The sequence below is a fragment of the Heterodontus francisci genome, chromosome 6, assembly GCF_036365525.1.
Source record: "Heterodontus francisci isolate sHetFra1 chromosome 6, sHetFra1.hap1, whole genome shotgun sequence".
Lineage (NCBI taxonomy): Eukaryota > Metazoa > Chordata > Chondrichthyes > Heterodontiformes > Heterodontidae > Heterodontus > Heterodontus francisci.
This window is the reverse complement of record NC_090376.1, coordinates 153,996,950-154,011,923: the sequence shown is the minus strand read 5'-3', so window position 1 is coordinate 154,011,923 and position 14,974 is coordinate 153,996,950. Positions and strand designations below refer to the sequence as shown.

Here is a 14,974-nt window from a genome sequence, read left to right as displayed (position 1 = left end):
ATTTCTTAGAAAAAACCCACTTCATTTTCTTTTTAATTTGGTTTTAGCCTGATTATCTAAAATCTTATCAAATATAGGCAGAGCACAGTTTCTGTCACAACCACACCCAGTATTGTCTAAAGAACATCTAATCGTATCGGCAGTCACTATTTTAAAAAAATGTATACGTAATAAAAATTCAGAAATAATAATAATGCTGTTATAATAATAATTTTATGTTTTGTATTGCTTTAAAAATGATACTAGTGTTGATGCTGTAAATGCCCATGCTTGACAGCAATCACAGCAGAATTCCTTTCAGTGTTCTGCTCATTGGAGTATAAATTCTAGCTTTTATTAATGCAGGGAAAGACAATGTTCATAGAAATTTACAGCATAGCAGGAGGCCATTTGGTCCAAGCCAGCCGTCAAGTAGCCATCCAGCCTCTTCCCACTTTCCAGCTCTTAGTCTGTAGCCTTGTAGTTTATGGCACTTCAAGTGCATATCCAAGTACTTTTTAAATGTTATGAGGGTTTCTGCCTCTACCACCTTTTCAGGCAGTGAGTTCCAGATCCCTACCACCTTCTGGGTGAAAAATTTTCCCTTCAAATCCTCTCGAAACCTTCTGCCTTTTATCCTAAATCTATAACCCCTGATTATGGATCTCTCAACCAAATAGAATAGGGCCTTCCTATCCACTCTAACCAGAACCGTCATAATTTTATATACTTCACTTAGATGGCATGGGGAGGCAGTGGCTTGGTGTAATGTCACTGGATGAGTAATCAAGAGGCCCAGGCCAATACTCTGGTGACATGGGTTCGAATCCTACCATGGAAGATGGTGAAATTTGAATTCAATTAATAAAAATCCGGAATTAAAAGCTAGTCAAATGGTGACCATGAAACCATGGTTAATTGTTGTAAAAACCCATCTGCTTCACTAATGTCCTTTAGGGAAGGAAATCTGCTGTCCTTGCCTGGTCTGGCCTACCTGTGACTCCAGACCCACAGCCATGTGGTTGACTCTTAACTGCCCTCTGAAATGGCCTAGCAAGCCACTCAGTTCAAGGGCAATTAGGGATGGGCAACAAATGCTGGCTTAGCCAGTAACGCCAACATCCCACAAATGAATAAAAAACTTCAATTAGGTTTCCCCTCACCCTCCTCTGTTCCAAAGAAAACACCTTAGCCTATCCAGTCTTTCCTCATAACTAAAATTTTCCAGTCCAGGCAGCATCCTGGAATCTCCTCGTATTCTCTCTAGTACAATCACATCTTTCCTCTAGTGCAGTAACCAGGACTGCATGCAGTACTCCAGCTGTGGCCTAACCAAAGTTTTGTACAGTTCCAGCATAACCTCCCTGCTCTTATATTCTATACGTCAGCTAATAAAGGCAAATATCCTGTATGCTTTCTTAACTGCCTTATCTACCTGTCCAGCCACCTTCAGAAATCTGTAGACATGCTCTCCAAGGTTCCTCTATTCCTCTACCCTTCTCAGTACCCCACCATTTGTTGTGTATTCTCTCACCTTTTTAGCCTCCCCTAAATGCATTACCTCACATTTCTCTAGATTGAACTCCATTTGCCACTGTTCTGCCCACCTGACTAGTGCATTGATATCTTCTGTAATTTGTTAGTATCAAAAGCATGTCTGTATGTGTTATATGTATACATATTTATTTATTCTTACAGGAAGAGACAAAATATTTCTGAACTTTGGGCTCAATTCAAAGTGCGGAAGAGACTTTTCAAAAATGATTGCACCACAGCTTCAGTCTAAGTGAACAGCATGTCCTTTAGCTCATTCTCACAAAAGGCTTTTTTTTGGCTCAGTGTATGAATAGCAGCCACCAGTTACACTCAACAGCATTTTAGTTTTTTATTATTTGAAGAATGTTCTGGCTACATCACACAGAAGGCTAACATTGTACCTCTGTTTAAAAAGGGAGCAAGGGATAGACCGAATAATTACAGGACAGTCAGTCTAACCTCAGCTGTGGGCAAATTATTGGAATCTATTCTGAGAGACAGGATAAACTGTCACGTAGAAAGACACAGGTTAATCAAGGATAGTCAGCATGGATTTGTTAAGGGAAGATCTTGTCTGACCAACTTGATCGAATGTTTTGAGAAAGTAACAAGGAAGATAGATGAGGGTAGTGCAGCTGATGTGGTCCACATGAATTTTAGCAAGGTTTTTGACAAGGTCCCACATGGCAGACAGGTTAAAAAAAATAAAATCCCATGGGATCCAGGGAAATGCAGCAAGGTGGATACAAAATTGGCTCAGTGGCAGGAAAGGGTAATCGTTGAAGGGTGTTTTTGAAACTTGAGGGCTGTTTCCAGTGGCGTTCTGGAGGGCTCAGTACTGGGTCGCCTGCTTTTTGTGGTGTCTATTCATGATTTGGACATAAATGTAGGGGCATGATCAAGAAGTTTGCAGATGACACAAAGATTGGCCATGTGGTAGATAGCGAGGGGGATAGCTGTAGGCTGCAGGAAGATATTGATGGTCTGGTCAGATGGGCAGAAAAGTGGCAAATGGAATTCAACCTGGAGAAGTGTGAGGTGATGCATTTGGGGATGTCAAATAAGGCAAATGAATACAGGATTAATGAGAAGTGTAGAAGAAGTAAGGGACCTTGGAGTGAATGTCCACAGATGCCTGAAGGTAGCAGGACAGTTTGATAAGGTGGTTAAGAAGGCATATGGAATCCTTTCCTTTATTAGCCGAGGTAAAGAATATAAGAGCAGGGAGGTTATGCTGGAATTGTATAACTCATTGGTCAGGCTTGAGTGCAGTTCTGGTCACCTCGTTACGGAAAGGATGTAACTGCACTAGAGAGGATGCAGAGGAGATTTACGAGGATGTCGCCAGGACTGGAAAAATGCAGCTGTGAGGCAAGATTGGATAGGCTGAGGTTGTTCTCCTTGGAACAGAGAAGGCTGAGTGAAGATCTGATTAAAATCTACAAAATTTTGAGGGGCCTGGATAGAGTGGAGGTGAAGGGTCTATTCACCTTAGCAGAGAGGTCAGTGATTAAAGTGATTGGTATAAAAATTAGAGGGGAGATGCGGAAAAACTTCTTCACTCAGAGGGTGATGGGGGTCTGGAACTCACTGCCTGAGAGGGTAGTTGAGGCAGAAACTCTCAACTCATTCAAAAGGAGTCTGGATATGCACCTCAAGTGCCGTAATCTGCAGGGCTACGGACCAAATGCTGGAAGGTGGGATTAAAATAGGTGGATCGTTTTTTGGCCAGCACAGACAAAATGGGCCAAGTGGCCTCTTTCTGTGCCTTAAACTTTCTATGATTCTATTCTATGATTCTACGGCTAATGTCTTCCAATTTGATTTTTAAAGATATAAATTAAATTATTAATCTAAGTGTACATTTTTTCCCAACTAAATTAAATTTGGCAGTGGAACATGGTACTATGTTGTTCGCTCTTCTCTTTAGTACCTGGTTTAAACTCTGTGTGGGTGGATAAAATAAAGGGATTTTAACCACTGGCAATCCTCCCAAGTAAAGCAAATCCTTATTCTCTACATATTTTACTCTGAAGTGATCTCAATACTTAAACTTAATAATGTAATTACTACAGTAAGTATTGAATTGATACAGACCTTCTCGAGATTTTGTTTTAGTATTCATGCAGTATAGGTATGAGAGATGATTGAATGTTCCTAGCAAGAAGCCATTGAATGTGAACACAGGTTGGGGAATTGGAGCTGCAGTGTTGTAGCCCTAGTTCCAGGCTGTGCTCACCTTGAATCCAATTCTCTGCACTTGTTCCCTGCTGGAAATGCAGAATTGTGGTTCTCAATTTTAAATCCACTCCCCTCCCCAATGGGCATAATAGAGTTGGGCGAGGGATGAAAATCCTAAAAATAGAGATGCTGCCTCCAAGCCACTGCATTCCTGATCGCCGTAATGTTAACAACTATGATTCAAGCCTACTTAAGATCTAAAAGTTGCAGCCGGATGATGCCATAGCCCCGTTTTGCCAAATTTTCCCAGTTCCTATCAGTTACTGAAACTGTCAGGTAAACCATAGCAGTAGGTCCAGGGAAGCAGTGGGAAAGGCCCAACATGTAACAAATGTAGGGATGGGATCCTGTACAGACTTTGTTTTCATCTAATGCTGCATTATTTTAGCTGGGATAGTGAAAGAAAATCCATCCCCAGTTGTCACGCTTCAAGATATCAAAAATTCAATTAAAGTCAGCCAGTCAATTCCTGATGGCTTGTCTGATGTTAGGTACTTGCTCTTTCACCAAAGACAGAAGTTGCTGTCCATTGTGGCAACTGAAGTTCAAGGAAAGGCACAGTGCAGACCTTTGATTTCATGAACATTGGTTGAAGTGTACTAGAGTCACTTCTAATCCAATTCACTAAACTGGAGTACATAGCATAAAGCTGCTCCCATTTTTAGTCCTTTTTTTACTGACGTAGGAGTGCATTGTGACTTTTCTTAAGTAGTCATAGAGAGATACAGCACTGAAACAGGCCCTTCAGCCCACCAAGTTTGTGCCAACCATCAACCACCCATTTATACTAACCCTATTTTCCCTCTCACATCCCCACCATTCTCCTAGCACCTACCTACACTAGGGGCAATTTACCTATCAACCCACAAGTCTTTGGCATGTGGGAGGAAACCGGAGCACCCGGAGGAAACCCACACAGTCACAGGGAGAACTTGCAAACTCCACACAGGCATTACCCAGAACCGAACCCGGGTCACTGGAGCTGTGAGGCTGCAGTGCTAACCACTGTGCCGCCCTACTACTATGTAGTAAGAGGTTATTTAAGAAATAATTGAGCTCTGAATTGCCTATGGTTCCAATAACTAATCTATGGGTATTTAATGTGATGAAAATAAAAAACAAATCCTACTACACCAGTACTGGAAACCCTTACCTTCAATGAGCAGATGCAAACAAAATTGTAGTACTTTTCAAATTCAGATTGTTATGAAAAGGCTAAAAGTAAACTACACTGCAGGCATTCTTTGATCTTCTTTAAATTGATGTAAGATATAAATTCTATGATTTTACATTGTATGATTCATTTCATAGGTGCAGCTAAAGGAGGTGGTCGAAGAATTGCCAAATAAGATGATGACAGAATTAGCTGAAGCTGGTTCCAATTTCAGCGTTGGACAAAGGCAACTAGTGTGTCTTGCCAGAGCAGTTCTTAGAAAAAGTAAAATACTTATCATCGATGAAGCAACAGCAAATGTGGATCCTCGGTAATGACATGCACTTCAAGTGCAATGATATCCTATAAGTGATCATACACTGTTGTTACAAAAGCACGCAAATGCTGCTTTGAGTGAGTGTATTGACAGTGATACTTTCAAAGGAGGCTTTATGATGACTCTTAACTTTTTTGATAATCAGCAACCAAGAACATAGAGGCACATATTTAAAAGTTGCAGTATTGTTATTTGAGTTGGATTAATCTAATTGATATTTTGATTTTAGCATTCGTGAAGCAATACACATTGAACAGAAACACCTGCGACTTCTTTGCAACTCTACTATTTAAGCTTGTCTAGAAGTACAGTGTATCTAAGGGTGGATTAGCAGCCTTTTTTTTAAAAAGTGGATGCTGGAATAAATCCTATAAGACTCTACTAGTGTCATTCAACACTACAGTGGAAATTTATAGTCAGTAACTGTCCATCAGGATTTCACATATATTTCCTTGAATTCCTCTAACATCCCAGGTGTGTAAACAATACTCAAGCGTAATAACTTAGTATGAACAGTAGTGATTAGATGATTAATTGTAACTTATTCACATAACAAAGTCATGGGAATTTGAAAAAGTAGGGGATTGGAAAATTCCACTTGACCCATGAAATTTATTCTGATATTGCTTTTAACTAATTTCCTCCAGCTGGGAGTATCACAAATGAGCTTTCTTTAGTAAAACATTGGATTTGAATGGATACTATGTAAATTAGTTCCTCACTACAACACTTTGTGCATTGCTTATGGTTTTATATGAAAAACCATATAAAAATCATACAAAATGTTTTGTAGGACTTCCAAAGAGATCTTTAAAGAGAGGGTGTAATCTGTTTGTTTATTCGCAACATTTTTCCCATTATCTCTTGAAGGCATTGATTCTTTGCTGAGCGCTGGTCCCAAGGTTTTCAGCACCAAGCAACAATTATTCATGCCTGTACCTTGACTGAATCTGAGCAGTCGCCACAACCAGGACTATTACTATCCGATAAGCACACACAGATATTTCTAATAAGGGTCACTGCATAACAACCGAAGTAAGGAACTACATTCTCTTCGCTAGCCCACAGGTGCTGCAGTCAACATTGATATCCCTACCATCGTCCTGATTGAGATCAGCACATGCAATGCAGGCCAGGAATCAAAACTGGGAAAATTTACTCTGTATGGTTCTGCTATGACCAAGGCGAGAGTAATGCACTGTCAGTTCAGCCCCACTATTCCACAGGTCACAGCATATTATTAAAGTTTCCCACCTACTGGAAATTAGCCAAATTAAACATTTTATTAATTTTCAGAATAAAACACACCAAACCAGGTATCTTTAAACAACAACAAATTAACTGTTTATTAATGAACTAAATCTTAAAACCAATTGAGATAAATTTATGTCTAAAGTATGACTTTATAACTTCTTATTCCTCCAAACCCTCATGCGCACATACATACATTCAAAAACCAACGGTTAACCAGTTTTAAAAGTGATGTTTTAAAATAGAGCTGTTTCTTAGGAATAATAAAATAATTGGAAGTCTTGGTGGTTTACGTTCCTGGAACGGTGAGGTGTCCAAGAGTCAAATAGTCAGATGCCACTTGAAGTCTCCAGGTGAGTTTGATGAGCAGTCTGCAATGGATAGGCATTCAAGGCACTTCGGCTGCAGCAGGCGTCACACAGGTCTTTCAGCTAGAGGTATAGCAACAGGTCTATTTGGATTTTTTAATGAGCAGTCTATCAGTGGAAACTTTGCTGAGAATTCCAGAACTCGCAGAAACACAAAAGGCAACAGAAAGTCACTCCTGAGGCAGAGACTTCTCAGAGACTGGAAATAAAAAGGAATTTGCTACCTCCAACAATGCAAAGATTCCTTTCCAAGAGTTTTATTCCCTCTTTAGGCGAAACAGAGGCTCTAGGCCAATGTAGATTTTCTGCTGGGAGAGACAAATCCTCCCTTCATGGAGAACACGCTTCGCTGGTCTGCCAGATCAAACGGTTCTAGCCAGTCTTAAACACAGTCAGCCTGATACAATACAGCATGTGACCTCTCTCTCTTGCTGTTGCCTGGGAACAGCTGCAGCTCACACACACACTGTTCCCCAGAGAAAAAATTACAACTTTCAGTCTTAAAGGTACACAGACCTGCCCCCGCCTCCTTAGTTTATAAACAGAGAGAAAAAAACACTCCCATGACAGTTCTGTTAAATATTTTCGTTATTAGCAATCTATTGGGTAGCCTGATTATTTTAATGAAAGTTAAAAGCTTATCAGGGAGTTCAGATTAGATCATGTAATGCAGCATTGAAGCCTGCAGATGAGAAAGGTCACACAAGGCCACAAGGAAAACCCTAAAGCTTTCTATAGGTATATCAGGAATAAAAGAATGACTAGAGATAGGTTAGGGCCAATCAAGGATAGTAGTGGGAAGTTGTGTGTGGAATCAGAGGAGATAGGGGAAGCGTTAAATGAATATTTTTCATCAGTACTTACAGTAGAGAAAGAAAATGTTGTCGAAGAGAATACTGAGATTCAGACTACTAGGCTAGATGGGATTGAGGTTCACAAGGAGGAGGTGTTAGCAATTTCGGAAAGTGTGAAAATAGATAAGTCCCCTGGGCCAGATGGGATTTATCCTAGGATTCTCTGGGAAGCCAGGGAGGAGATTGCAGAGCCTTTGTCCTTGATCTTTATGTCGTCATTGTCGCAGGAATAGTGCCGGAAGACTGGAGGATAGCAAATGTTGTCCCCTTGTTCAAGAAGGGGAGTAGAGACAGCCCTGGTAATTATAGACCTGTGAGCCTTACTTCGGTTGTGGGTAAAATGTTGGAAAAGGTTATAAGAGACAGGATTTATAATCATCTTGAAAAGAATATGTTCATTAGCGATAGTCAGCACGGTTTTGTGAAGGGTAGGTCGTGCCTCACAAACCTTATTGAGTTTTTCGAGAAGGTGACCAAACAGGTGGATGAGGGTAAAGCAGTGGATGTGGTGGATGTGGATTTCAGTAAGGCGTTTGATAAGGTTCCCCACGGTAGGCCATTGCAGAAAATACGGACGTATGGGGTTGAAGGTGATTTAGAGCTTTGGATCAGAAATTGGCTAGCTGAAAGCAGACAGAGGGTGGTGGTTGATGGCAAATGTTCATCCTGGAGTTTAGTTACTAGTGGTGTACCGCAAGGATCTGTTTTGGGGCCACTGCTGTTTGTCATTTTTATAAATGACCTGGAAGAGGGTGTAGAGGGTGGGTTAGTAAATTTGCGGATGACACGAAGGTCGGTGGAGTTGTGGATAGTGCCGAAGGATGTTGTAGGGTACAGAGGGACATAGATAGGCTGCAGAGCTGGGCTGAGAGATGGCAAATGGAGTTTAATGCGGAAAAGTGTGAGGTGATTCACTTTGGAATGAGTAACAGGAATGCAGAATACTGGGCTAATGGGAAGATTCTTGGTAGTGTAGATGAACAGAGAGATCTTGGTGTCCAGGTACATAAATCCCTGAAAGTTGCTACCCAGGTTAATAGGGCTGTTAAGAAGGCATCTGGTGTGTTAGCTTTTATTGGTAGGGGGATCGAGTTTCGGAGCCACGAGGTCATGCTGCAGCTGTACAAAACTCTGGTGAGACCGCACCTGGAGTATTGCGTGCAGTTCTGGTCACCGCATTATAGGAAGGATGTGGAAGCTTTGGAAAGGGTGCAGAGGAGATTTACTAGGATGTTGCCTGGTATGGAGGGAAGGTCTTACGAGGAAAGGCTGAGGGACTTGAGGTTGTTTTCGTTGGAGAGAAGGAGGAGGAGAGGTGACTTAATAGAGACATATAAGATAATCAGAGGGTTAGATAGGGTGGATAGTGAGAGTCTTTTTCCTCGGATGGTGATGGCAAACACGAGGGGACATAGCTTTAAGTTGAGGGGTGATAGATATAGGACAGATGTTAGAGGTAGTTTCTTTACTCAGAGAGTAGTAGGGGCGTGGAACGCCCTGCCTGCAACAGTAGTAGACTCGCCAACTTTAAGGGCATTTAAGTGGTCATTGGATAGACATATGGATGAAAATGGAATAGTGTAGGTCAGATGGTTTCACAGGTCGGCGCAACATCGAGGGCCGAAGGGCCTGTACTGCGCTGTCATGTTTTAATTCTAAAGGACAAAGTTTTTGTTTAGCACTTAATTACCTCATGTTTAATTGCCTGTTTATACAATGTATACGCAGTGTCTTAGTTGAAATGTAACATAAAAGTAGAATAACTGCTCAGTTGAAATTTGACATTGTGCAGCCTGAAAGCAATATATATATATATATATGTGTGTGTGTGTGTATGTGTATATATAATTACACACATATATAGTCCTAAATTCATAGCCCAAGGTGGTTAAATTTGAAGATGACACTGGGCCAATGGACAGAAATGTGGATTCAGATAAGCCAGCCAAGATTTTACAAAGGGAGCTCAACAGGACTTTTACTTGGATGAATAAGTAGCAAATGAAGTTCAGTACATCCAAGTGCAACATTCTGCATATTGAAAGTGAAGTTAGAAGGCACAAGTGGCGCAGTGGTTAGCACCGCAGCCTCACAGCTCCAGCGACCCGGGTTCAGTTCTGGGTACTGTCTGTGCGGAGTTTGCAAGTTCTCCCTGTGACCGCGTGGGTTTTCGCCGGGTGCTCCGGTTTCCTCCCACCGCCAAAGACTTGCAGGTTGAAAGGTAAATTGGCCATTGTAAATTGCCCCTAGTGTAGGTAGGTGAATGGTAGGGAATATGGGATTAATATAGGAGGGGATGTGGTAGGGAATATGGGATTAATGTAGGATTAGTATAAATGGGTGGTTGATGGTCGGCACAGACTTGGTGGGCTGAAGGGCCTGTTTCAGTGCTGTATCTCTCTATGACTAAGTGCACTGTGAGTGGGCTAAAACATTGCAAGGGGAAGTTGAAAGAAACCTAGTTTGTTAACTCAACATTTATTATATCTACATACTTGTGAGGCAGCAATAACCAAAGCAAGCAGGATGCTAGGGTATACTGTTCGCAGAAAGTCAAAAAGGATGGGTTACTTTTTGCCAACATTGAGCTGCAGGATATTTTGACTTACCTGGATCAGGATGTCAGACAAAGTTTTGAGGGGTTTAGCAACAGCAGTTGGGTCAATGGCGGAGGCAGAAAGCTGGAGCAATGTGTCAACCACATACAAGGAGAAACTGACCCAAGCTTCCAAATTATGTCACTGTGACAAAGCAGCGTATGTTGCATAGGGTATATTTTTGTTTTATCTTTGTAAAGCATTTTGTTGGTTTAAAAAAACTTGACTTCAATCATCCAGTTTGGGAGATGCACATTTCATTATACAAATGTATCCAGTCCCAGAGACAACATACTGGAATGGGGCAAATTAACTTTGACATCTTAATACGTGTTAATGGAAAAAACATTTTGATTGATCTTACCAGAAGCACTTCATGGTAACTGCTTGTGTTTTTCTGCACAGGGATCAATCAAATCAAATGTAGTTTGCAGCAAAGTGACAAATGGATTGGTTTCTAACATCTGTTGGATGGAATGTGCAGACTCTCCAGAGGGTAGACCCTTTGTCTGCAGACATTCTCTTCGTTTCTAATTCTTTGTGATAAGCAGATTTATTTGATTTTAAAAGATACATTTTTGATTTCCTTCTTCCTAGTTGAATTTTGAAGTTGATAAGAGTCCTAAGGATTAATTTTACAAAATTCTGGTGTGTGAAGTTCCCCACGGGGAGTGCACATTTGTAACATTGCTCCTTATATCTCGGACTACCTTGCAACAATGCTTCTGAGGTCATTGAGCTAAGGCGGCTAGACACTCAAGTCCAGTGAAACCAAACATATAAGTTACTTTAAGGGTGCTATTCCAAAGCTAAAAATTACTGTGAACTAACAAAGTGTCTGCCATTTATTAGCTTTAAATCGAAGAGGCATATCTAAGTTCTATAAACTTTTCTATCTATTGTAAATTCTTGTTATTTTTAATAAATCTGTCCCATAGTTTATAGCCTATCCCGTAGTCTGATAGTGTCGAGTCCCAAAGGCCAAGCTTGAGTTGGAACACATCAAGCTCTATTGGGCCTCAGTTTCCTCTGGCAAAACTATTCACAAGTCCAAGATCATCCTGCAGGCCAAAACAACGCCCAACTTCTTTTCTGCAAGACCAATCTTAAATCACTCTCCCAACCCCTTCCAATTTCACCACTAACAAGTATGGGCAGCTCATGGGCTGAATTTTACAGGACCTTCCTGCCACCATGCCATTTTTCCAGTGGCGGGAAAAGTGGTAGACGGCCCACCAACCTGAAGCCCAATTGAGCCACTTACGTAGCCAATTAAGGGCCTCTCCCCACCTCCGCTGGCATTTTACCAGCAGTGGGGGCCCTCCGCCATTTGGGGAGAATACCAGGTAAATCTTGTCTGCCTCCCAACGGGCTCCAGAGAAGGGGGGCCTTACTCTTTGGAAACTGCTTGGCCCACGGAGGGTCCCCAGGAGTAATGGACGCCCCCATGTCATCATCGCTGCTTGTCCTCAATGACCCCCCACAAACCCCTACCTGACAGGCCTCAGTGCCTCCAGACCTCACTTTACCTGGTTGTTATACCTGGTTGTGAGGACACGCATCCATCAATGTATGCTCTTTCTCCAGGTGCAGCCTCCAGCAGTGGCCACCACTCCCAGTGGTGGCTGCTGAGCTGCCGGCCCTCTGATATCCTCTTAATTGGCTGATGCCCTTAAATGCGGCCTGGCTCCTGCCATCCGCCAAAGTGGCGTCAGCCCCAACGCTGGGACCCCTGCCCTATCGGCAAAATCCCGACCCATGGACTTCCTTGTTACCAAGCTAAAGACCAGTACAGCAACCATGTTTCTGCCCCTTCCACAACACTGGAACAGCTCTACCCAAGCAATTAACAACATTGTGACTGTGACCTTGGTGCTTTATTACTCCTTGACCTTTCTGCAGGGGCCTCCAAAGATCCATCTTGGCCCCTTCTCCTTACCTGTATGCCTTGATAACATCATCTGCAAACTGAGGATCAGCATCCACAAGTATGCTGATGATATCTAGCCTTCTGTTCCCTCGTCCATTGTACCATCCAGTTTACCTCCATAATTCTGTCTGGAAATCCATGGTGGGGCAAAGGCGATGCTCAGGAATTAAACACGAGAATGAGAATTTTATAATGGAAATTTTGTGTGACCAGAAGCCAATGTAGGGATGATGTGGAAAAAGTTGAAGTGTGCTTTTAGAGAAAAAATGTCTTTATAAGAATCCAACTTGAGCTTTTTATTTTTAAAATGTAAATTTTATTGTGCAAACAATAGACCATAACTACCAGGCCAATCCAGTAATTGTCACTGGTCATGTCTGATAGTTCCTCAACAGTAACAGTGGTGACTGTAACATCAGACTGAGTTTTGTAGTTGTGGCACAGCAGGTCAAAAAAATTACACTGCCACTCAGATTTAATTTTTGCCAGTCAGAAAATCGATGTTTTTATTTTTTTAAATGTGAAATCATATTCTTGTGAATAATGTAATGGAGTGTGTTTTGCAAATGTGGAGCCTTGCTCGATGAGAGTATGGATTTGAGAATCAGGGCCAAAATCAGCACATCTGATTCATAAGTGCTGAGAAAATTGGGAGCACCATCCTGCGCACTTGATTTCCAATCAGAGCTTGGAGCCTAGCCTTTCAAATTGTACCCTTGTATTTCTCTAGAAAATAGGGGAGTACTTAGAATAAAAAGTATTTCCCATAAACATGCCAGCCTTTTAAACACTTGAAAACATAGCAACCTTTTAACTTCTCGGTATTATGCCTATCATGTTACACATTGCACAGGCCAAAGTCATTCTGTTGCACAACATGCGACAAAATTAGCAGAAATCAGTGGTTGATGATGCAGTTGTAAGCACTGTATACAGCAACTAATTGTTTACCGACTACTGAAAGTGTAAAATCCTGTTAATCACACAATGGTAAGTACATAACAAAATGTTGCAAGTTGATTGTTGATTCCAGAGAATGACCCACCTGATCATGTTTCCATTACAGCATTGTGTGTTTCTGGAATGAGGCCAGTATCCTGATCTCAACCACCCTTCCTGTTGATCATCCTGTGTGTAAAGAAATAAACCCTGGTGTCTGTCCTAAAACTAATCTTGATTATCCTGAACATCTGCTCCCTTGTCCTGCTGTACTGAATCATATTTTTAAAAATTGTTCCCAGGAGAGGTTGGCAAGGCTCCATTTAATGCCCATCTCCTGTTGCCCTGAGCTGCTAATGGTGATAGTGCTGCAGTCTTTGTGGTGACGCCACTCCCTGAATGGTGGTAGATAGGGAATTCTCGTGGCAATGAAGTCAGGAGGTTAACTTTCTTTCTTGTTATCCTCCACAAACTTCAGTACATTCAAAATTGCCCTTATCCTATACTGCATCAAGTCCTCCTCACCCATCATCCCTGTTTTTGCTAACCACCATTGGCTCCAAGTCCCCGAATTTAAGGTCCTCATCTTTGTGTTTAAATCCTTTCATGGCCTTGCCCTTTTCTATTACTACAACATCCGACTGGTATCTTTTGCCCCACCATGATCAGTCGTGCCTTAAGTCATCTTGACCCTACGTTCTGGAATTTTTCCCTAAGCCTCTCAGTCAGTCCACCTACCTCTCCTTCTTTAAGATCCTCCTTAAAATCCATCTCTGATCAAATTTTTAGTCATCCTTCTAACATTTCCTCCTCTAGCTTAGCATCTATTTTTGTATGAATACACTTCTAATGTGCTGTTATGATTGGTCACCTAAATGCCTGCCTTGATCTTGCTGCATTTCTTATTTTATACACAAGAAGGCTCAAATATGGGAGCAAAGGGTAATGGTCAATTGGTGTTTTTGTGACTGGAAGGCTGTTTCCACTGGGGTTCCACAGAGCTCAGTACTAGGTCCGTTGCTTTTTATGGTATATATCAATGATTTGGACTTGAATGTAGCAGGTATGATTAAGAAGTTTGCAGATGATACAAAAATTGGCTGTGTAATTGATAATGAAGAAGAAAGTTGTGGGCTGCAGGAAGATATCAAGTGGGCGGAACAGTGGCAAATGCAGTTCAGTCCGGAAAAGGTAATGCATTTGGGTAAGGCTAACAAGGCAAGGGAATGCACAATAAATAGTGGGCGACTAAGAAATGTAGAGGAACACACGGACCTGAAGGTGGCTGGACAGGTATATAAACTGGCCAAGAAGTCATGCGGGCTGCTTGTCTTTATTAGCTGTGGTGTGGAATATAAGAGCCGGAACTAGTTAAGCCACAGCTGGAGTACTGCATGCAGTTCTGGTTACCGTACTGCAGGAAAGATGTGATTGTACGAGAGATGGTACAGAGGAAATATACAAGGATGGTGCCTGGTCTGGAGAATTTTAGTTACATGGAAAGATTGGATAGGCTAGGGTAGGGTTGTTTTCTTTGGAACAGAGGAGGCTGAGGGGAGACCTAATTGAGATGTATAAAATTATGAAAGGTCTAGTGAGAGTGAAGAAGAAGGCTCAATTCCCCTTGGTTGAGGTGCCCGTAACCAGAGGGTATAGATTTAGGGTAAGAGGTAGGAGATTTAGTGGGGATTCGAGGGGAAATGTTTTCACGCAGAGGGTGGTGAGGGACTAGAACTCACTGCCTGAAAGGATGGTAGAGGCAGAAACCCTCATAACATTTAAAAAGTAC

The 14,974-nt window shown here is 41.8% G+C and overlaps 1 protein-coding gene across 3 annotated transcripts in view; it reads left to right on the top strand.

Moving 5' to 3' along the window:
• abcc4 (ATP binding cassette subfamily C member 4 (PEL blood group)) overlaps nucleotides 1–14,974 on the top strand; it is a 566,891-nt gene that overhangs the window by 487,122 nt on the left and 64,795 nt on the right. For all 3 annotated transcript variants that reach the window (XM_068034379.1, XM_068034378.1, XM_068034377.1), the window contains one exon: nucleotides 5,068–5,240. In XM_068034379.1, the coding sequence (XP_067890480.1) occupies nucleotides 5,068–5,240 (173 nt within the window). The remainder of the gene's footprint in view (nucleotides 1–5,067; nucleotides 5,241–14,974) is intronic.